Source organism: Aphelocoma coerulescens, chromosome 6 (assembly GCF_041296385.1).
Source record: "Aphelocoma coerulescens isolate FSJ_1873_10779 chromosome 6, UR_Acoe_1.0, whole genome shotgun sequence".
Taxonomy (NCBI): domain Eukaryota; kingdom Metazoa; phylum Chordata; class Aves; order Passeriformes; family Corvidae; genus Aphelocoma; species Aphelocoma coerulescens.
This window is the reverse complement of record NC_091020.1, coordinates 23,448,865-23,470,841: the sequence shown is the minus strand read 5'-3', so window position 1 is coordinate 23,470,841 and position 21,977 is coordinate 23,448,865. Positions and strand designations below refer to the sequence as shown.

General features: G+C 45.2%; 1 protein-coding gene across 1 annotated transcript in view; it reads right to left on the bottom strand.

Annotated features, from left to right (window-relative positions):
• Positions 1 to 20,645, bottom strand: part of FBXW4 (F-box and WD repeat domain containing 4) — a 60,687-nt gene extending 40,042 nt beyond the window's left edge. Inside the window, exons 1-5 of the mRNA XM_069019871.1 lie at positions 20,313 to 20,645; positions 9,122 to 9,217; positions 6,208 to 6,393; positions 4,898 to 5,030; positions 2,316 to 2,410 (exon numbers count right to left, since the gene is read on the bottom strand). Of these exons, the coding sequence (XP_068875972.1) occupies positions 2,316 to 2,410; positions 4,898 to 5,030; positions 6,208 to 6,393; positions 9,122 to 9,217; positions 20,313 to 20,563 (761 nt within the window). The 5' untranslated portion in view covers positions 20,564 to 20,645. The remainder of the gene's footprint in view (positions 1 to 2,315; positions 2,411 to 4,897; positions 5,031 to 6,207; positions 6,394 to 9,121; positions 9,218 to 20,312) is intronic.
• Positions 20,646 to 21,977: the final 1,332 nt, after the last annotated feature.

Here is a 21,977-nt window from a genome sequence, read left to right as displayed (position 1 = left end):
TAACAGCTGAAGTTCAGTAAGAATACAACCCTGAGTACTCTAGTCTCAGTCCTGGCAAACTTCCAGGTCAGGAAACTATAGCCTCCCCAAAGCAATTTTGAATGGCTAGAGTTGGAGGAGCCTTCCTTGCTCCTACCCCACTGCACACAACTGCTTTGAGCTGTTTCTGATCTCTGTGTGTCCATAGCAGAAACAGCTAGTGGGTTCTAAGAAGCAATGGGCCAAAATACTTAGGTGGTTGGAGCCTGATTCTCCAGCAGTTCTACACCAGGAGAGCTACCTGTCCTTATGGAGGAGATCTCAGTTTACATCAGCACAACTGAGAAGGGAGAATGAGAAGGGCACGTTAAGTGTTTAGGAGGAAGTGGAAGTTATAGGCCATGTTCAGTCTCACTAAGGAACAAATGGATCCAAGCCCTGACTAGAAAGATGGGGACTGCAAAGGACGAAAAGCTTGACACAATTGCATAGGGAATGCATATGGGTGAAATATGGGCTCTTCTAAATAAAACAGAAACCACAGAGTTCCCCAAAGTAGACCTTCCTAGAAACCAGATATTATCTTTTTGATACTCACCCTCATTAGACAACAAGTAATAAAACCTACTAGTGAAAAATTCATCTCCCCTGCCCCTTGCCCTGGCCCACCCCCACCACATGCCCTCCTGCTCTGATCCTCTCTCTCTTCTAGGATGGCTGCGATTTGTTCTGAGAAGCGACAGGTTTATAGGTTAGCCGACACCTTCTCTCTGTGGAATTTTAATTAACTTCTCCCATCGTCAATATGTTAAGGAGCAGAGTTCCCATTATACGAGGTCAGCAGCGTGTTTCAGGCCCTGCTATATCAGCCGTCAAATTGAAGAATTAATGACGTGGCTAATTGGCTCTAATTCTCCACACCCCCCTCCCTAAAATATGGAGGTGTAAGGGGGGGTGCAGTAGAGTGGGCTAGTGGGAGAGGCTGGTACAGTCCACAGACTCATAAAAAAATGAGAGTACACAATTTAAGCCCACTTGTTCATGGGGTAGCTGTTCCACCACCTCCGATTTATCACCCTGCAGGGAGGAAAGGGGGGGTGGGAAGACTGAGGGCAAATATTGTGACAGAGAGTGTGCACAAGCATGCACACCAGGGAGAGGAACACTGTCCTGACAAGAGGCCATGGCAGTAGGTCATCACTTAAGAGTAGGAAGCAGCATGCCACTGGGCTTTAACCAGCCACAGTGCCTGAGCCAGAGCCTGTCTGCCAGAAAAGGGACCCTTGCAGCACAGGGCTTCCATCACATCTTGCAGCAGCACTAACGCACAGGGCACTTCTTCAAAAACAGTCTGTCTCAAACACTCAGAGCAAAGGGACAAGGGAACAGCAAAATCATAGCAAGCCCGGAGTGTCATTTCCCTGATAAAGCCATTAGCTCCATACCACTAAGTTTCTGCTGCCTGCAAAACAAGCTTGGAAATCTAGTAAGAACAGCAGTTGTGGACAGTATTGTGGTTTTGCACAAGCCTAAAATTTAGTAGTTGCAGACATCACATGAGCTGCAACAGTAGCTCTTCCTCCCCTCTTCCTTGAGGTATGCTGAGGAAGAGCCTCTCTTGCATGCAGATAACCAGTTTAACAGGGAACCAAAGAGACAGATCATTGCTCGTTGATTTAAGATTTTAACGGTGAGGGTTTCTCAGATTTTCACTTCCTCAGGAACAGGAGCACTTTAAAAAACACCCTGGAAGACACTGGTGTATGTATTGCCCTTGTCTCCCGTGCTGAAGTTGGACTGTAGCATTATGCCTGCACTAGAAGCCTGGAGCGACAGGCAACAGAGGCTGGAAAACCACATCCCTGAACTCCATCTTTGCCAGTTCAAAATGTTCAAAGAAAACTGAGTTCTAACCACTGCATGCAGCTCTCAAGCAGGGACCTTTTTGCTCAGCATCTCTTCTGCCAGAGAATGAGAATACAAGTCGGCATCTTTTCAGCACAGAAAATCTCAAGAGGATCCAGTTCACTGTTTCTAATTAGCAAGTCAGCATTCCTTCGTCAAGAAAGAATGAACAGGTCCCACCTGAGGCACTAAAAGGAACCCAGGGCCACCTTCACGGCCTCTATAGGAGCAGATCACTCCGCTGGTATAGGAAATAAAGACCACATGCTCTTCCCTGAGCTCCTGCTGCAGGCACAAGCACCTGATCAGCCTCCACACAAATCAAGTCCCTGAGCTGTCACGTTGGTGCCTCAGAAAGATTTGTGGATACACAGCCTATCCAACTCCTTTACTTCTCTCTGCTGGAAATTGGGAATAAAGAGATCTGTTACCTTAATAATGGGCTGATAGCAATGGACCACACTCGATCCTCTGTCTGCACTGTATGTAGACACTGACCAACTCTGCCCACGGACAGGGACCAAACCTAAAGAGAAAGATGCATGTTATGCCACATCACCCAAAACAGCAGAAGGTAGGATGCATGCTGCTAATGTTGTACTGGAAGAGCTGCCCACACTGCCATGCTTACCTTCCCTGAGACCTTCTCCCTGAATTCCAATTACTTATTTTTGGGGAGCAGAGCCTTCAATTGCTGGCAGAAACAAGCAGTTGAAGTCACACAAAGATTCAGCTTATAAGTATGACCTTCCACCCCACTGGTAACAGAGAGAGCATCCCCATCACCACTTGCTCTCTAGGGCCAGCACTCAAGAAGTGCTCAACTCCTCATCTTCTGTAGTTAAACAAATGAGAATTAGGATTTGTTCAAATCTGTTTTCCTCAACAGTGTGGGAAGACTTAGTAGCATCCCTGAAAAATTTCCATTAATGTTAGCTATAAAGTTAATCATTCACCAGCCTGTAAAATAATCTTCTTTTATAAGTCCCCCCTTTAGACCAAGTTTCTCAAGTGTACCCCAGGCTGTTTTCAAACTGGCCCCCCTTGCTCACTAAAAATGTGAGAGAATTCCTTCCCTCCCCCAACAGTGCAAACATGCACATCTCCTTCCACCAGTTCACCCCTTTGTTTCTGGGCCCTAATAAAGGCCCCCAAATTCTTGCTGGGGCCTCTGCTAGTGGCCCCCATTTTCTCCACCTTGCCATCACTCTTGGCCCACAGGACTCAAACCCCCCAGTAGTCTGTAACCAACCCCCAATGTTTCACTTCAAGACTTCAAAGCAGGGAGTGCCCTATTTGTTTGTTTGTTGATAATGCCCAAGATTGCAGGCTATTCTTGTCAGCGGGGAATTTAGCACCTAGTGTCAGCAAAAGCAGCAGAAAAGCTTAACTCCTTTAAGGCATCCCTATCTCCTACAGGTTAAAAATATTGCTCAGAGCACACTGTCTGCTGCCTATCACACAGGAATGTACATTAGCAGCTCTTCAGGGCTTAGTCCTAATCAACACTCAGCAGAGCCCTCAATAGCTTAGACACTTAAGAGCCCCTTTAAAAGGTTGGTAGGGATTCCCTTCCACCCTCCAAGGGTCTCATTCACGCAAACAAGACAGCCTACAAAAGAGATGATAAAAAATAAGAGGTGAACATCCCCAGAGTATATGCTGTGGGGAGCACTGGGTGGGCAAGATCTCACACTAGCTCTAAGAAAAACAGCTTGAAATTCCCCTCTGGCCTTCAGGAATTTGTTCTCAAGGTCGGGGATGTCTGTCCTCCAGCTGTCAGAGAAGGAGCAAGAAGGCACTCTCCCAGAAAAGAGGATCCACGACCAGAGAGGAGCAGCACTGCTAATGTGTGAGACAAAGCAGCATCAAGGCCTTGCTCCCAGTAGGCAAAGAGCAACCCCAGAATTGCCTTTTGCATCTGAACACTGCTTTACTTGGAAGTGATTTTACTCAGGAGTACATCTGTACAGAGGGACCAACAAAAATAGATCAGGTCATGCTGCTCCACACACTTCCTATAAAACCTTGAAAGAGACATTTAAGTCTTTCCTTGCTTCAACTTCCCCTCTTGAAAAACAGGAATTGGCTGGTTTTCCTCTTACCTCCATGAATGCTCTGTGATATAAACCAGGGACCAAGAGTACGCATCAGCCTACCCAGAGCAAAAACCAACTTATTCAACACACAGCAACCACTTCCAACAATGAAACAAGTGGCTGGTTGTGAAGATGCCACAGGTACTGCACCATGCTAGCAGGACATGGGTGAAACATCTGTGTAGAGTTTCCTAAACTGATAAAACAGAGCTGCTTACAGCTCAGAAGAACAATTCTTCAGGTCCACATAGGAACGGAGCACTGCCAACCAGATCCAGGAAGAAAAAATCAGCAAGGTCCTGCCCCAAATAGAAATAGTCAAAAATTATGTGACAGGACCCAGTGATGCCAGCTGGAAGAGAAAAATGGGAGCTAACAGTATTCATAGTCTAACTTCACTCCTGGTTTGCAAACCAAGAACCATTTAAAAAAAACCCACACACAAATAAATAAACCACAAAATTAGTAAATAACCACAGATTTGGAAAAGACATCACGTTATCCTTTACAGAGATTGAATATATAACACAGAGCATGTTAAATCACACTGCAATATTAAACCACAAAACCAGGATGGGTTTGAGATACATACAGCGAATTTCACACTAACTGGCATGCATCTCCACTACAGTATAGATAGACATACAGGGAAAGAAGCAAAATATCAGCTGCTGCCTTCTGCACTTCTAAGTTTAAGCCAGCAGCTGATGCTGTAAATTACTGCCAAATCTCTTTCTAACAAGCCTAGCAGAGCAAGCATCTTTTCAGAGACATGAACCAAGATAGTCAGCACTCCTCCTGCAAGGAGTACAGGGCTCACAACAGTTCTGCTGACACATAAATATTCATGGCACAAGACCTCTGAAGTCACCTCTACAGTAGCACCTGCAGCTGCTGAAACATCCCCTGCTCACCTTCGCTGTTCGGTCCCGGGAGCCGCTGACAATGAGGCCACCTTGGAAGTCCACACAGTTCACCTCCTGTTCATGCGCAGAGAACTTGACGCTGTAGGAGCCGTGGATCTTGTGAAGGACAATACTTCCATCTCTGAAAAACAAATCCACAGGCAGGGAAGCTGTATGAGCTGCATCTCCCTTGGACATGCACCTTCTATTAATGCTTCAGAGCACTATAAAAAGACCAGGACTGGTCTCTGACAGGGGCTGAAATTCAAGCAGCATTATTAACCCTTCACTCTTCGCACATCACCTGTTCTCTTGCAATTCCACATCTGGCCAGTCAAAGCCTGATCTGATGCACATGAAAATTTTCCTGGCTATCTTTCCACCCTCCACTTTGTGTTAAGCTGCAGAAACTATAGCAAAGCAGCCATTCCTCTTCCTACTGCTTTGAGCTTGCCAGAATCTTGTCTGTATGCTGAATGTCTGGAGTAAGGGAACAAATGAGAGGACATTCTCACCCATGTCCAAGCCTCAGCTCTTCATTCATTTCAGAGCAGCCATGCAGGGTGCTGTGCTTTGAATTAACTACACAGACATTTAGACCTTTTTCAACCAACACAGTTACTGGAATTTTAAATGCAAGTCTTCATTTTCACCTGAATTTTGGGCTGAAGTTCACAGGGGAGAGTATCACGATACCCAGGGCAGACAGCCATGCTTGTCTCTCTCAATTATGTGCTTTACTGCTGTGTATATTTATAAAGTTTTAGCTATTAATAAAAGTCCTGTCATTTGCTGTAACTGAAAAAGGTCAGTCAAATGCAAAATTAATTGGAGAAGTGTGTGTGTGCTGGAATGCTTGGCAGTTTTCCCCTCTCCACTATTGTATTAGTGGGTCTAATAAATACACACTTGTCTCTAGAAAACTTTCTGCACCACTGCAGTACAGCTACCCAGCAGTACTGATTATTAGAACAGTCTAGCTACCCTGGTTTTAACAGGGAAAGAAATGAAACTTGCACAGCAGTCAGGTTTGCCTGATCAGTCAATCACAATCCAACAGTCCTGTGGACATCAACACAAGTTTACAAGAGCAAAGGACACTTTTTAAGGTCAACAGCATGAGACAGCTCCTTCACTGCTGCAGTAGCTTTTTCAGGCCAGAAACAAAATTATAAGAGAGGAAGCAGCAGCAGCTGACCACAGCCAAGCATGAGGACACCGTGTAGCAGGACTGGCCTCTCCGCTCTGGGCTGGAGTTACACAGAATCTTTCCAGCTTCAGTGGCAAAACCCTTGGGCTCCTTCATTCACCCAACTTACCCCCCTCCACTGACGATGTGGGAGTTGACAAGAACAAAGCGACACACGTCCTCCTGGTGGCCAGAGAAGATGGCTTGAGGGTGACGCTGCAAACCCGTCCCTTCTGCACAGAGGTGATAAGCCTGGATGTTCTCCGCTTGAGATAGGTAGAGATACTCGCCATCCAGCTCCATCCAGGGCATCAAACTGCAAACAGACAGCAGGTTGGGGGCATGCAGGAGTGGGGAGAAGAAAATGAAACAAAACAACCTCACACAGAAAAAGAAAAAAAAAAAGATGCCATCTGCAAACATATTAACAAAAATGCCTACTCAAGAAAGGTGAAGTTGGAGCTGCAGGTCACATGCAAGAGCAGGGCTTAATATAGCAGCACAGCTACAAGTGAAGCTTCTCCAGCAACATAAAAAGAGGATGACATTGCTGGCATTTTTCTAACCAAGAGCTGAGGGAAAGGAAGCATGGAATCTCTGAAAGAGGAGATGGCCAAAAGTCTAGTGAGCATAGATGGGAAATACTTAAGGGCCCCTGAACCTGCACATGAGCTCTATACCTTTTAAGAAACTAGACTCTGGTATTGGTGAGCTATGCCAAGCCTTTCTAAGAGAGCATCCAATGTGAGGCTGTTGGTACAGTCAGTCTTGATCCTGAACACTATTTGCTGGTACCCAGCAGAGACCACAAAGCTGCCACTGTTCCACACACCTCTAAGCAGGGGAGCATGTCAGCAAAATACCACAGATCTTCGTACAGACAGAAAGTCACCACCTCCTGCACTCTGAGGCTACCCATGAACTTTACACTCATCATATAGAGGAGATATTTTTGTACATTCATACCTCTTCCACTGCTAAACCAGAAGCTGTAGAGCAAGCTCTTGATTTTTCTCGCCCATCTTTTAGAAGAGGCCATTTTAGAAGAGGCCCCTGCTTTATGTGGGGCAGTGGCAGGTTTCTACGGACAGGTTCCAGGCCAAGAGCAGTGGAGTTAAAAAACTACTCCAAGTTTTTTGAAGCCTGATGTTACAAATGGAAAACATGCTTTACTTTCTGGGAGACCAAGAAAAGGAGAAGACACTCAAGTAATGTCTGAATCAAGTCTGTCATCTCAAGACGTTTATTTATTCTTGAAATAAAACCAAAATACAGAAGACAACAGGCTACAATACACACTTAGGCTGTGAGATCTTTGCTCAAGTTTTTGCTTTTGTATAGCCACCAGAGAATCAGCAAGTAAGATTTCTGGATATAGCGAGGCTGGATACAAAGACACATGGGACTCATGTCCTATGGGGCATGGATGTGTGAAATTGGCTCTGCTCTGCAGTCATTGCCAAGTGCACCAATGCCCATGGAAACACCGAGCAAATCCAGAGCCTTTCTATAGAGCAGCCTTTCAGTTTTCAAACTATTCAGGAACAAATAGCTTTGAAAGCAGGGGGACTTCTCATAAAAACCTGTCTCACTCTTTTTTTCAGATCATTTATCCTCAGAGGTCATGATTTTCTGTGTCATCAGAGTCATTACACACAGCCTTACCTCGTAACATCACAATGAACTACTAGAAACAAGCAAGAGGACAAGGTTGCTCATTAGACAGAAGGTTCCTGCTTGCCTGTATTCATCTCCAGTAACAGGCTTTTAATCACATGGACAAAGCAGTTGAGTTTATAATGTTCATCTGGGACCTGATCATATAGATGGAAAAAGTAAGAGGCATCTTTAGAGCAGGAGCTTTGGGTTTAGGCAGGCTTTGATTTCCCCTTCCTTCCTCTACTCCTACACAGTCCTCTAAAAGCAAGTGAATATCCAGCTTACCTAGACTACAGCCAGTTTCTGTGGCTCTCCTTTTGCAGAAGTTTAGCTTTTTCCCTTTTTCTATGGCTTTTTCATAAGGAGAAGTAACAAATCTGAAGCAGGATAAATGAAAATTAGGGGATGCCATTTGGATGGTGGCCTCATTAAATCAGTCCTTGCCTTTTCACTTGGGAATCTGGTTTAGTAATGATCTCTAATATCCACAGAGTCTGTCTTCACAGATGGTTGCAAGCACTTCAAAGGCAGGTATACAACCTGCACCAAAACCCATTCTGCTCATTACAGCTGTTCCCAGGACTTTAGACAAGAAGTGGCACATTATCCACCACTTCAATCTACACAGCACAAAAAGGCATGAAAGCTCAGTAGAAGGTCCCTGTTCTTCAGCAGCTAACAAACCGTAGTCTTTCTCATTTTTCCTTCAGTCTGATGATGTGAAGGTTGAAAATTTAGATGTGCTGCTCAGACAAGAGACCTATCTTATACTTTGCTTTGAAAGCCAAGTACGCCTTTGCAAACAAGAATTTAACAACAAGCTCCTATCATTAATGTCAAATATACTTTTTTTAAGTGAAGGAGAGAAGCATAAGGTATCAGAATAAAGGAGCAAAAGGCAGATGAATGGCAATTAGCATTTTAGATATGTACATCCAAATCAGGGTCCAGAATAAACCACGGGAGACAAATGAAGAATTTTGAAGGGACACCTAAGTCCACATCAGGGATCAAGGTGAGCTCATTGTGAGAGCAGGACAAAAGATTGCTCACGGTATATAGCAGTAGACATGAATGCAACAGTTTGAAATCTGTAGCAAAGGTTGCTAAATGTGACTAGAACTGCACCGATCAGAACAAAGACAAATTCAAATTACTAAGAAAGAAACTCCTGACACTCAGCATGAATCCCTAGGGCAAGGCAGCAATTCCAGTTACCCCACACCCAGGTAGCCAGCAACAGCCAAAATAAGCCAGCAACAATCAGTCGCAAGACCCCATGAATCACAAGGAGCAGGAAACATCTCATTTCAGGGCACAGGCACAAACCCAAGGCCCCACAGCAGCTGTCACATAACAAAGAAGAAGAGAAAGAAGCCACTTGCTTGCATTTCCATTTCAGGACTGTCTCCCTCCGGCAGCGTCCATGCCTCCAGTTCTGAGATACCTTCACCCTTTCCTTCACTGGAATGCCAGCAGCTCTGCAGACAGAGGAGGAGAGATGATATTAGCAACCAGGACTGATGCTTTCTGGATAACAGATGCACTCAAGATGGCCACAGGTAAGCTCTTAAGATCTCACCCTGGTTTCACAATGATGAACTGGCACACACTGATGGTGCCAAAGCCACAGTACAGTGAGCACACTCATGAGAGCTGACAAGAAAGGAACACTGAGAAGAGTGGAGAATCATCAGCAAAGAAAGCCACCTCTGATGATTACAAACCTTAAATATGATAAAGACTAGACCAAGTATACTGAATGCAGCATAGGGTTCAGACAAAATGTAATCCAAACAAGATAACACAGAAAGAAACCACCAGAAGAACCAGAGATACAGGACATCACCCTTTAAATAGAGACTGAAAAGAGCCATTTAAGACAAGGACAACACCACACAAGAACAGACAGAGGAAACACTAGTCAGGAGAACACTGAACTGAGAAGCCAGAGTGTGTCTATCCAGAAGAACTAGCAAAGAAACCGCTCCAGAGCCTCACCTGCCTGACAATCACATAACCAGATACAATACTCAGAAATCAAGATGTGTTCCAACTAAAAATAAAATACATTCATCTGTATAAACCACCCAATGCACACACACCACAAGACAAACTATCTTTTGCAGCAGCTCACCAAAGGATAGAGAATTACAGCACCTTGCTGAAAAATTCTCTATTTACAGTCAGATAAAGCTACTAAAAGAGACTGTAGATCATAAGCTGTTGCTGGGTTACAAACCAAAGTTATTGGGATGAGCTGAGACAAACCAAGATCACCACTCTTCAAGATGTGACAAAAAGTAGGTACCACAGAGACCTGGGACCAAGGTCTCTTTAGAGTCTACATGAACATACCCAGTTCAAGGAGCTGTTCAGCATCTGTTTTGCTTTCATGATCCAGGGCTGATTAAAGACAGGGGGAAAGACAGCTTTAGGTCCCATCTTTCTCATATCATAAACTTAATTATTCAATATCTTTGCTGGAGCTGCTTAGGTAGAAAAGATGAGAAAACTACAAACAAGAAGAAACTCTAGAAGTTATGCTTTGTAACTAGGGGTTGTGAACTGCTTACTAGACTACAAGAGTTTATCCGGCTTTCATACATTTCTCAACAACCGACACACCCAGATGCATAGGAAGAAGGGAAGATCCTTGAGAGATGGGAACTGGTGCCTCATCAGAACCAATTTCCTCCTCCTATCCCTACAGTCCCTCCAATCCACTTCCCAAAAGTAGTATTTTTGGGTACTCTGTCATTTTTAAAACAAAGATTAGCTCCCTGTAAATAAACATCTCCTGTGGTTGTTAATGGGTGTAGGAATCTCTAACCTGGCCCTGGGCTCTGGCCAGATTCTTATTTTCCCAGCCTTCTTTCCATAGCCTCAGGCTCCTTTTTTTTCTGCTCACCCTTCCCTCCTCTTTTCTGTGCTTTCCGGCACTTAGTCACCATTATAATTTGACTGCATTCCTGGGCATGTGACCCATTTTAAACAAAAACAGAAACCACACACAGAAAAGCTTTTCATCCTCTAGAAAGCTTTGCAACTTTACATTTATGATCAGTAGAGCCACACCAATTAAAACTGAATTTAGAAAGGTACAGGCTCTTTATTTTTCATAGCCATTTAAAAACAAACAAACCAACCCAAAATAGAGTTAGACTAGGCCGCAAGAAGAGGAGTTCCTTTTTTAAAGGGAGCACTTGCAGGAGCTCATGAGGCCAGATAGTGTCTGAGATGAGGAATGCACAGTACTGAAAAGTCAGGTCAGGTCCACTCTCATCATTGCTTATTACTCTCCCAGACAGAGTTCAGGCTCTCCGCCTACATCCAATTCCATTCATTACTCCAAAACACTTCTCCTCCCTACACTCAACCCTCAGTTAAGTTCTCCCTACATACAGATTTTAAGTCACCAGCTTGCACAGTGATGGAAAACACACTTGTGCCACATCCCCCTCCCAACACATGCTGGCCCAACCAGACATTCTGAGCCCAATGCATAAACCCTACTAAGACTAGATGTAATTTCCAAGGCTCTGAAAAAGGTGAATCCAAGGTCAAAAAAGCAGCCTCCATCTTACCCTGCTGGTCCCTTTTCTAGCAGGCCTGGACCCTCCTGCTGCTGAAAATGGAATTTCCAAAGAGTCACACATTAGTTTGGCCCAGAGTACCAGTTCACTATTGCAGTTACTCCTGTAGCAGACACCTCATTCTTTCCCACATATCAACAGCTCCTGTCTGGAAGGGATGAGCGTTGGGTGGAGAGGACTATATGGGGGAGGTCTGATGGGATTTGGAGGGCAGGGGGGTGGTGGTGTTAATTTGTCTTTTTTTTTGTTTTGCTCTTAATAGATATATTACTCATCCAGCTTTCCTCCTCCATATAGCAACTCTGGATCCAACTAATCTAAAAATGTCTTAAAAGTATCCTCCTTTTATATTCCAGACATTTTATTTATTCAAAATAGAGGCGAGAAAAGGGACAAAACACATGGAGAAAGATGATCTAGAAACTGGACTGATACATCTCTCCTCTTTGCCAATTATGGGGCAGCAAAGATTGAAGTGCAGTGTTGGTCACAGACATTCGATCTCTTACACCAGAAGTTAAATCAAACACAGTTATGGAATCAAGTGCTGAGATACAATTTGATAATTTGCTTCCTCAACAGCACCTCCACAGAGCAATTTCCAGAATACATCAAAAATTGTGATGGGTATCACTGCAATGCATGAGAACAATTCTCAAATCTTAGAAAGTTAAAAGGGGCATTACTATATGAACTTAACAATTTGATTTAAAAATTCCTTTTCTCCCCTACAAGAGCTTATTTTGTTTCAGTCATGATCAACACACTTTCTACACATGCAAACGTCTAAGAATTTTTCCACGTTGACCTAAGGCAATCAACAGACATCACATATCTGCAATGAGTGGTTGACTTAACTAGGTACCTCTCACTTCAGCAACTGTATAGAACATGGAAAGATTCAGAAGACTGAACCACCTTATGAAACCAAATGCTATATAAAATGCTATGGAGAGAACACTATCCACTGGCCAACTAATACCTTGATCTTTCTTAATATACAATCCAGAAAAATACTAAGCCACATGCTTAAAATTCAGCACATGCTTAAGTACTCTGTGAAATCAAGATCTTGGCATTCTTGTTCCCAGAGAAGCCACCCAATGGTGAACTTCAAGACTGCTGAGGGCTGACTCACTGGGGAAGGACTGCTATTTTTAGCAGGACCTACACAGGCCTGCATCAGAAAGCAAATGAGGTACAGTCCAGCATCCTAGAAGGATGACAGGAAACACAGGATTAAGGAACCAGTGAACACTGACTATGAAAACACAATGAAATTCAAGCAAAATGTTCTTAAAGCCCTTTAGAGTGCATCACCTTACACCTCTGCTAGGGCATCACAATTATCAATATCTGATAAAGTTACATTACTCAGGACATGCAAGGCTGTCTTTGTTATAATCTAATTACCACCAACAAGCACTCTAGCAGGATCCCAAATCATATATTGCCATACATGACCTGAGCCAATGCATGTTTGCAATTGCATGCACTCGTGATGGAAGCTCCCTTTACAAAGACTTTGTTATACTAAGAGAAGCTGAACATTTCTTACAGCTTGAGAGAAAGCTTCAAGAGAAAAGTCATCCCAAGCAACCCATTATAAAGGACTTTTCATTTCCCCCTTCCTACCTCACCCCACCCTACAAAAAAAGCTAGAAGTATTTTGCTCAAATTATGAATTTCCTCTCTTTCTTGGCAGAGTTACCAAAAGAAATGTAATATTCCTTCTGGAGCCCACTTCCCAGCTGTTGAAGTAAGAGACTGGAACTGTCCCCACACAGCACCACTGACCCAGGTGACCTCAGCTACCAAGGCAGTTTCTAGCCTGGGCCCCAAAAGAAAGCAAAGAAAGAATCACTCAGCCAGGGCACATCACCTCCAACACATCTTGCCTTCAATGATCCCCTCCCCAGCCAAAGTCCTTTGCCACCAGAAATGGTATTTCTGCAACAGCAAGAGCTTCTGTGCTGTAGTGCATCCCAGGGAGATTTCTGCTGGCTGTCTACAATTTCAGCATGTGCCAAAACAGTGGTGCCTGCAACAACATAGACCATGTTACAGAAGATAACACCAACATGTCATACCGTGTATTTTCCCAGCTGCATGGGGCATCCTAACCCACCAAAGTCCTTCATGTTTTGCTACATTTTAGGTACTGAAGAGCTCATCTGGAAATGCAAGTCCGCAGAGACCTGCTGAGACTGAATTTCTTCTGTGGACAAAATCTGCTGTCTGCATAAAAGCTGTCACCAGCCTGCCTGAGGCCTGACTGGAAGGGTCATACAGAGAACAAACAGGTCACAGTGGCTAAGCCCCACTTTCAACCTTGGCCCTGTGGCAAGGCTGGCTAATACAAGGACCAACTGCGCTTATTTGTGTAATTGGGACACACCTGTTGAGTGGCAGGGTCTCAGTGCAGCTACAAGTCATGGGCCACCAACAGACAGCCGAGAGGGAAAAGCTATTTATGTCAGGAGCCCCTGTTGCTGTCCTCAACAAGCCAGCTAGCTTTCAAAATGTCTCTTCCAGGACAAAAATTCCAATTGAATTCCTTTAGCATATGACCCTTATTTAGCTTACTGCCATGTTCAGCCTGTCCTCTGTACTCCCCCCTCCCTACGGGACTTGGGTTCAAATAACTCCGAGATGGAAGAGAGCTCTGTGACTGTTCCTCACTGTTCTTGCTTCCTCTGCTGTGTCTGTACCATCTCAGATGTTAGCAGGCTGTTAACTGCTCCACCAAACTGCTCTTGTGAACAAGTCACCTCATGAAGAAGGTAGAGGCTGTCATAACACCCAGAGGTGCAAACAAATTTCTGTACACACAGCAAGGAGACACACTTTGACAAAGGCTTCCCAACAAAACACCACCACCAAGACTGAGCCAGGCCACTCTGCCATCAGATGCCCTCTCCCTTACAAGTGATTGCAATGGGATTTTGGCTAGAAACTCCAGGCAGGGTTTGGACTCTCTCAGGGACTTGCATAGGCTTTTTGGAGATTAAATCTGGGCTTCTTCAAAAAATGCACTGCCCTGGAAAGAATATGAGAAAACCTGAAGCTGTTGAATAGGTGTCATGTGTATTCTGATTTGAAAGAGTAGATTGTCAGGGTAGCACTTGGATAGAATAAAATAACCCATAGCTAGTCCAACAGGGGTAATAGTGACAAAGCACACACATTTTAAGCCCTGAACTACATAAAATTATTCTTCCTCTTTGAACTTGTGAAGATCTTAAGGTAAGTGTAGGCAGGCCTCAAAAAACTCTTACAAACAACTTCACACGCCCAGAAGAAGCAGCAGTTTCACTGTTGTGGAGCTGTCCTGGCAGATCTGTCCTGCCCAGCATTAAGAGCTTAAGACAGAGTAAGAATAAGTGTAACAGCAGTTTATAAAAACCACTGACTTTTCTAGCACAAAGCAAGAGCTGCACTCCTCTTCCAAGCTTTTTCTATTACTGCAATATCCTCCCTAGAGTATTCCCTTCTGCATCATATGCACTAGTTCATTGCCTTCTTCATTTGTCTTAAAGTAATGAAACTTTGTTTTTAAAACAAGTTTTAAAAGATGAAGGAAACTGAAGCAGCTTTACAAGCATTCACACTCCCTCCCCCTCCAGTGGTGAATGCTGAGGTCTCCTATGATTGCTGCAGTTTGCATTTGGATTTGACTTGCACAGATTGGCCATTTCCTGCTCCTGTAGGTGTATACATTTTTCCAAGATCTGGAGAAAACACAGCTTTTATTAACTCACCAAAATGCTTACACAAGCTCTTAAATACTCATAGATGATAAACTTATGCATTAATGAATCTGTTTCTCTGAACTGGAGAATATACCATGATCCTAGTGGGCAAGGCAGAACAGGAGACAGGGAAAGAGAAAACATGCAGTGGAACATTTCTGTATTTTGACATCTATTAATACATTACAAAGAGCAAATTGTCAAGCTATTTAGGTTCCAACTTTTAACCTGCCCTCTAAAATTCCTTTGTAACAAAGAGAAAATAAGTTTAGCCCAGCTGCAACTTTATTCCTTTCTTCCATGCTTTAAATAAAGAATCACCTTGCAATGAGCTCTTTGCCTCTCCGATTTCTCCAGTCCAAGGTGGTCCAGCAAGCAGGCCCTGGATAAAGGCTTAAAGCACTCTCTGCTATTCCTGGCTCTGACACTGACCTGCTGCACAGAGGGCAGCTTGGTTGACATCTCCCTGCCTCTCCTTCCCCTCCAGCCCTTGTTTACCCTGACTATTTAGGCAGCAAGCTCATCAGGGCAGAGACTGCTCTTGCTGGGCCTGTACAACAGCTGGCAAAACAGACACAAGCTACCGGACACAACTGTAATATCACTATATCACCAAAACCCCCAAAGGCTTTGTGCTACTACTCAGCTACAGTTTAGCTGCAGAAAGCATTGTTAAGCCTTACCTTTTCTGTGACATGCTGCCACACATTTTTAAAACTAAGAACTTTCCTTTCACCTTACATCCTGAAGACATGGCTCAACTTTTACTTCAGCTGCTCCTATGACTGAGTAAAGCAAAAATCTTCAGCATAGGGACTCTCTTTTTACCATCCTCACAAGGTCTTGTAGCAGTACAGATCTATACATAAAATTAACTTGTCTATACAGAAAAACTGACCTGATTTGTAGAGGCTCACAGTTCAGATGCCAAGAAGCACATCCATCTACAACCACTCTGTACTTCCATAATAGTGACACAATATTCTATTGAACATTTAGTTACTGCTGATTCAATGAAGAAACAGAACATTTTTAACACTGAGAATGTGCTTTAAGAACTCTTCCAGGTCAGCCCCTGCCATCCCTAACATAGTGACTCAGGCTGATGTGAACCTAATGATTCCCCTCTGCCAAAGGAATTAAGTGTACAGATACATCCCTCAAAGCAAACTTCTTTCTTCTCCTGCAAGTGCACAATTGAATCCATACCTTAAATACTTAACTTGGCTTACATCTGTGGCTCCCATTTGGCTGAATCTACCAAAAAGGGCAAATATGAGAGATTGTCAATGTTGTGAATATGCCTTTCACCATAACAGCTAGTGTCTGGGCTGAAGTCCACATCTTCCCTTGACATCATTAGCAACTTAATTTAATGTTGTTTCAGCCCAAGCATGTGTTCAGAGATAACCACAGCTGGCAATTTTTAAAGGTATGTTGCCAGGATGACAACTTTAAAAATTAGATAAAATCAAATTTTTTCACATATACTACTATTTTTCTCTCCACGCTGCTAACAACTAGGGGTTTGCAACCAGTTTCTTATCAATCTTCTCTCTTCCCTATTTTGGCAGAAAGAAGTGTTATAAGCAAGCTGACTGTGCAAACAGTTTTTTCACATACAAGATAAAGCCTGTTCCTTCTGATCCTTGTTGTTACAATTATCTGAAGATATACCCAAAAGAAACAACATTTTAAACAAATAGTGTCATTTTCAAGTTAATCACCTTTTTAAAAATGAGGAAGTGAAGGCGGGGGTTAAGTTTCACAGCTATCTCCTCTAGGCTCAAATTTATTGCTATTTACAAAGCATCAACAGATGGCTTATCAAAAGCCACTTACCAGCAGAAATGATCAAACTACTCTGAGATGGATTTTTGTTTTAAACTGTAAATACTCCCTAGACTAATTTTTAACTTATGCCAGCCTCCCAGGGACCATCAGTTTAAGATCTAATGTTAGAACCATGTATGTTATTTCATTAAGTATACTAACCATAAACGGTTCCAACCTTTGCTTTCTCAATTGCAAACAGTATTGCACAAAAACCTCTCAAAAGTAAAAATTAGTGTTCACCTCATGCAACATTAGCCAGAACACGCAACAGAAGCTTCAGTTCCTGCGTGAGTCAAAGCCAAGCTTGACAAACTCAAGAGTTATTCCATATCGCCAAGAAAGCACAGTTATCAAGAAGGTCCAGTTAACCATTATCTTCATCACCACACTATTTACACAGTAATATTTTAGCTTAAATACCTAATCAGCTCAAATTTAATCTTCAATGAGCAATCTACCAGGTTCCTACTTAGAAGTGCTATCAAGAAGGATGGTGTGCCCAGAAGCTTGCCTAAACTCCCTCCCCAACTTGTACTGATAAGTCAAATAAAATACAGTATCTCTCTGCAAATCTTACTCCCTCAATTGCAAGAGTAGCAATCTTGGAGATTGCTCTTGATCTTGGAGACATGCATGAGGAGCAAGTGCTACAGAAGAGACATGGCTAGTTAAAACCCCTGAGCTGCCAGAGAGACTATTAAACTCTTCTTCAGCTAAGAACAAATTTTACAGCTGTACAGCTCAACACATGCAGCCATACTGGTTCTTCTGGAGATGTTCAGACATCCAGACCTCCTGGTACTGCAGTATGCCCTTGCCTTTTACCTGTTGCCAAACTGTCTACCCTACTGGAGTAAAACTCCTGCAACTGTCCCCAGACGCTGGATCTCCACCCAGGGAAAACAAGTGTTTGTTTTTCAGGTATTCTCCATAGGATTTGGTACACTGTTTCAAGGAACTGGAGACTGACTGAGCCTTCTATGAAGCTGAAAGTAATTAAAGGAAACATCCTCCAGATATATCTCAAGGTTTCTTCATAACGACTTGTAATGTAACTTGGTGTGTTACCCATGACTGAACTCACCAGGACCAAGGCAGTGCTGACTGATGCTAAAAGCAGCTCTCAGTACTAGAGTTGTTTGAGGAAAACTTGAAAATAGGACACAGCACAAAAGTACATCCCAGAATTACTAAAAAAACCCTGTTCATAGCAAATCTAACAGCACTGAAATCCCTGGGAGTTTATGATACTCAAGCAGCCTTCCCTTCTCTGAAACCCTGTGACCTAGCAAATCTCTTCTGTAGCTGTTTATAGACGTGCATTCCTCTGCAGGGGGAAGTGGTGGTCTTTACACACACAGCACCTGCTCTGCTGTACACCTGATCCCTCCTGCAACTGAAGGAGCAGAGTATCACCTTATTCTTAATGAAAAATACAGAACTTCATTTCCTCGGGAGACAAAATCATATATCACAGTAGACAAGAGTCCAACACACAGCCATTCCACAGTGCTTACTCCTGCTGACTTCCAGGGGAACTGTGCTTAACTTCCAACCTGTGAACTCCGAGTGGGTTGAAGTGCTGGCCTGAAAACCCAACTCAAGGATTTTCAGCAGCACCAAACTTCTGTTCCTGCCAGCAGAAGACCTAATTGTTTCTCTAAAGTCTAAGCATTGATGAGACAGCAACATCAGACAGCAACATCAGACAGCAAAATAAAAACCTGCCATCCCTTCTTTTGAGTCATGTCACCACAGTGTTTATGGAAACAATACTGAGTCACTGAATGACAAACAAGATCCATGCTGGCAGCTAAAGAGAAGCCATAGGAAGGGATTCATAGATCCTAAGAAAAACTTCCTCTTGGAATCCTTAAATGGGGAAGGAAAGCCAACTTTGTCTGGTTGCCTCCAAGTGGTGTTTGGTACACAGACAAATTTGAGAGAAGAAAGGCAAACTCTGGATCCTCACCAACCACTGTCAAGGCCCAAGCCCCAAAGGCACTTCATCTAAAGAGATGATGGTGTCATACACACTGCAAAGCCTAGAGGACATGACCCTATGCCTAACCTATGTTGTGCTGTTGAACTGCTGTTTCATGAGGGAAAAATAAAGACCCCAGGAAAAAAACCTCAAACAATTCCTACTCACAAAACTTTAAAACACAGAAGCTATGAAAAGTCCAAGAGTCATTTCCTCTGTGCCAGCCATCACCATTTATACCAGCAAGCTGCTCTGTGAGAACCTGACACATGTGTTCCTGGGGGCCCATGAGAGCTCCTGCACCTAAGAATGCACTAAATCCACCCTCCAGCCTTTTCCCAGAATGTTGTCTCAGGCCTTGCTCCCTTGCAGCTTCTTCTCTGAGGTGTTTTCAAGACCATGGCAGGGACCACTGCTCGAAAGTGGGGAGGGCGTGTGGGCATACAGGAGCCACCCCAGCTGCACACAGCAGCTCTGTCCGTCTCATGTTCCAACCTCCCCTAGCCTGAAGCCCCCAAGCCTCAGTGTTTGGAGGGATCTCGGGACTGACAAGATGACAGAATCACAGAATTATTAAGGCTGGAAAAGACCTCTGGATATCATCCAGTCCAATCTCCCTGCCAAGGCAGGGTGACCTAGAGCAGGTTACACAGGCATGTGTCCAGATGGGTTTTGAATGTCTCCAGAGGGAGACTCCATGCCCTCCCTGGACAGCACACTCCAGTGCTTTGCCACCCGCAGCATAAAGTTCTTCCTCGTGTTGAGGTGAAACTTCGTGTGTTTTAGTTTATGGCCATTGCTCCTCATCCTCTTGCTGGCACCTGCCTTTGAGATACTTATAGGCATTGATGAGATGCCTCTCAGTCATCTCTAGACTGAAAAGGCCTGGCTCCCACAGTCTCTCCCCATATTCTTCGTGGCCCCGTCATTCTTCGTGGCCCCCACTGGACCTTCTCCCGTAGCTCCTTGTCTTTCTTGCATTGAGGAGGCCAGAACTGGACACAGTTCTCCAGACGTGGAGAGGGCCTCACGCTCCAGCTGGGCCTGACAATGACACATCCCGAGAAGCCCCCGCCATCCTCGCCCGCTCCCTCGCGGGTACAAGAGGCACCTCCCCCAACCCCTCTGGGCAGCGCCGGGGCCGGGCCCCGCCACCCTGGGGTGCGCATCGGCCGCTCTCTGCCAGGGAGGCCCTTCCTGTGCCCTGGCCGCCCCTCCTGGCGCAGGGAAAGGGCGGCGCAACCGCGCTTTGGGAATGGCCCCGCGTCCCCCGCCCCTCGCGGCCCAGCGGCGGCCACGGTAGGAGCGCAGCGCGGCCCTGGCAACCGGCTGGGCCGCGGCATCCCCGGCCTTTCCCGGCCGCCGCGGCCGCCGCCCCCCGCCCTTCCGCCGGGAAGGCCGCGCTTACAGGTCGGTGCCGAGCTGGGTGAAGCCGGAGTTGAGGCAGCCGCGGGCTATGCGCCTCCAGAGGAGATCGCGGCCGCTGAGGAAGCGCAGGCGGCGGCAGACCTGGGCCAGGCGGCCCAAGGCCTGCGCGTCCAGGTAGGAGCAGATGAGGAGCAGCAGCTCCTCGGGTAAGGCCCAGAGCGGGGAGGGGGGGGAGGCGGCCCGGGATCCCCCCTCCGCCTGGGGGGATCGGGGGCTGCCCTTCCTCCCCATGGAGCAGCAGCCCCCGCCCCTCCTCCCCGGGAGCCGGAGCTGCTGCTGCCCGGGGGAGGCCAAGCCATGGACGGGGCAGCCGCTCCCCAGTCACATGGGGCAGGAGCCGCTGCCTGTCACTGCCCCCTCCGGGGGAGGAGGCGGCTGCCGGGACCGGAGGGGGCACGGGCCGCCGAGCCCACCCTCGTTAGCGGATTAATTCATTAACGGGAGCCGCTGGGACTCCCCCCGTGCCACTTGCCCTCCCCCACACCTCCCTCTCCACGCCACACCACACCACGACCGGCTCACGGGTCTGTATCTTCCGATCTGGGATTAGCAACGTCACCTGATCCGAGTATTCATTAATAACGTGAACAATTAATGGTGGGGATGATGATCCCAGGTAAGCAGAACATCTGCCTCACCACCTGGAGCAACCCCAGCTAGGCACTGCGCCCCTGCAAAGGAAGGTGAACAGCAAGGTGATTAATGCTCATTAATTATCCTTGACCAGGGTCAGGAGCCCCTGTCACCCGCTAAATGACAGCAAGGGTCATCTGGTGCTGCACAGCAGTTTTCAACACTCCCAAATTCCTGGGACACATGAAAGGGTCTTCCCAACGTAAGAGCAGGCCCTGCTACAGTGGATTTAGGGATGGCTTTTCACCAGCATCTATCCTTGCAGTCCGTTTCCCCCTCCACAGAGTGGGGGCTGAAAAGTGCTCACAATTCACACGTGTGTGTATACATACACAAGCACACCACCTCGAAAGAACAGTTCATAATAACTGAGTCATTGTTGCCATCCACAGGAGCCTGGAGTACTGACAGTGCAGAAGGATTCTGGTCCAAAATGGCAAAGTAGCTCTCCACAGACAGTGGAGCAGGAAAATATGAGTCAAGTGTTGTGTTATTCTTTCTTACAGTACTTTCCACTCTACAGAAGCCTGAAATGCTGGGGAAATTTCTCCCTCAAAATTAAAATCACATAAATTATAAGAAGTTCATCATCTGCCTAGAATGTTTTGAACAGGTATCACTTAGCCACCACAATCTACATCTCATTTTGCAGGGTGGAGTAGGATAATAAATTTCAGCATATAATGAGGTTACCATAGCATACAGGCCATTTGACAGTACTTGCATCCTGTTCCAGAAGGTCATCTTGTCTGTCTAATCTCAAGCTCCCAAATACTCCTATGAATAAATCACCAACTCTGGAATCCTCGTATTTAAGAGGTTCAAAAGTGCCGGATAAGGAGCTCTCTGGTCCATTTACACTGAGTTTTAATATACCCTGGGAAGTCAGGGAAGTTCCAAAAGGCAGCAAATTTTTTATCAGCATTTTTAAGGAGTGATGTCTGAAGTAATTAAAAATTTCTCAAGCTGAGTTTGAGCTCAGGTGAAATAACAGCACATCTAGTACAGGACT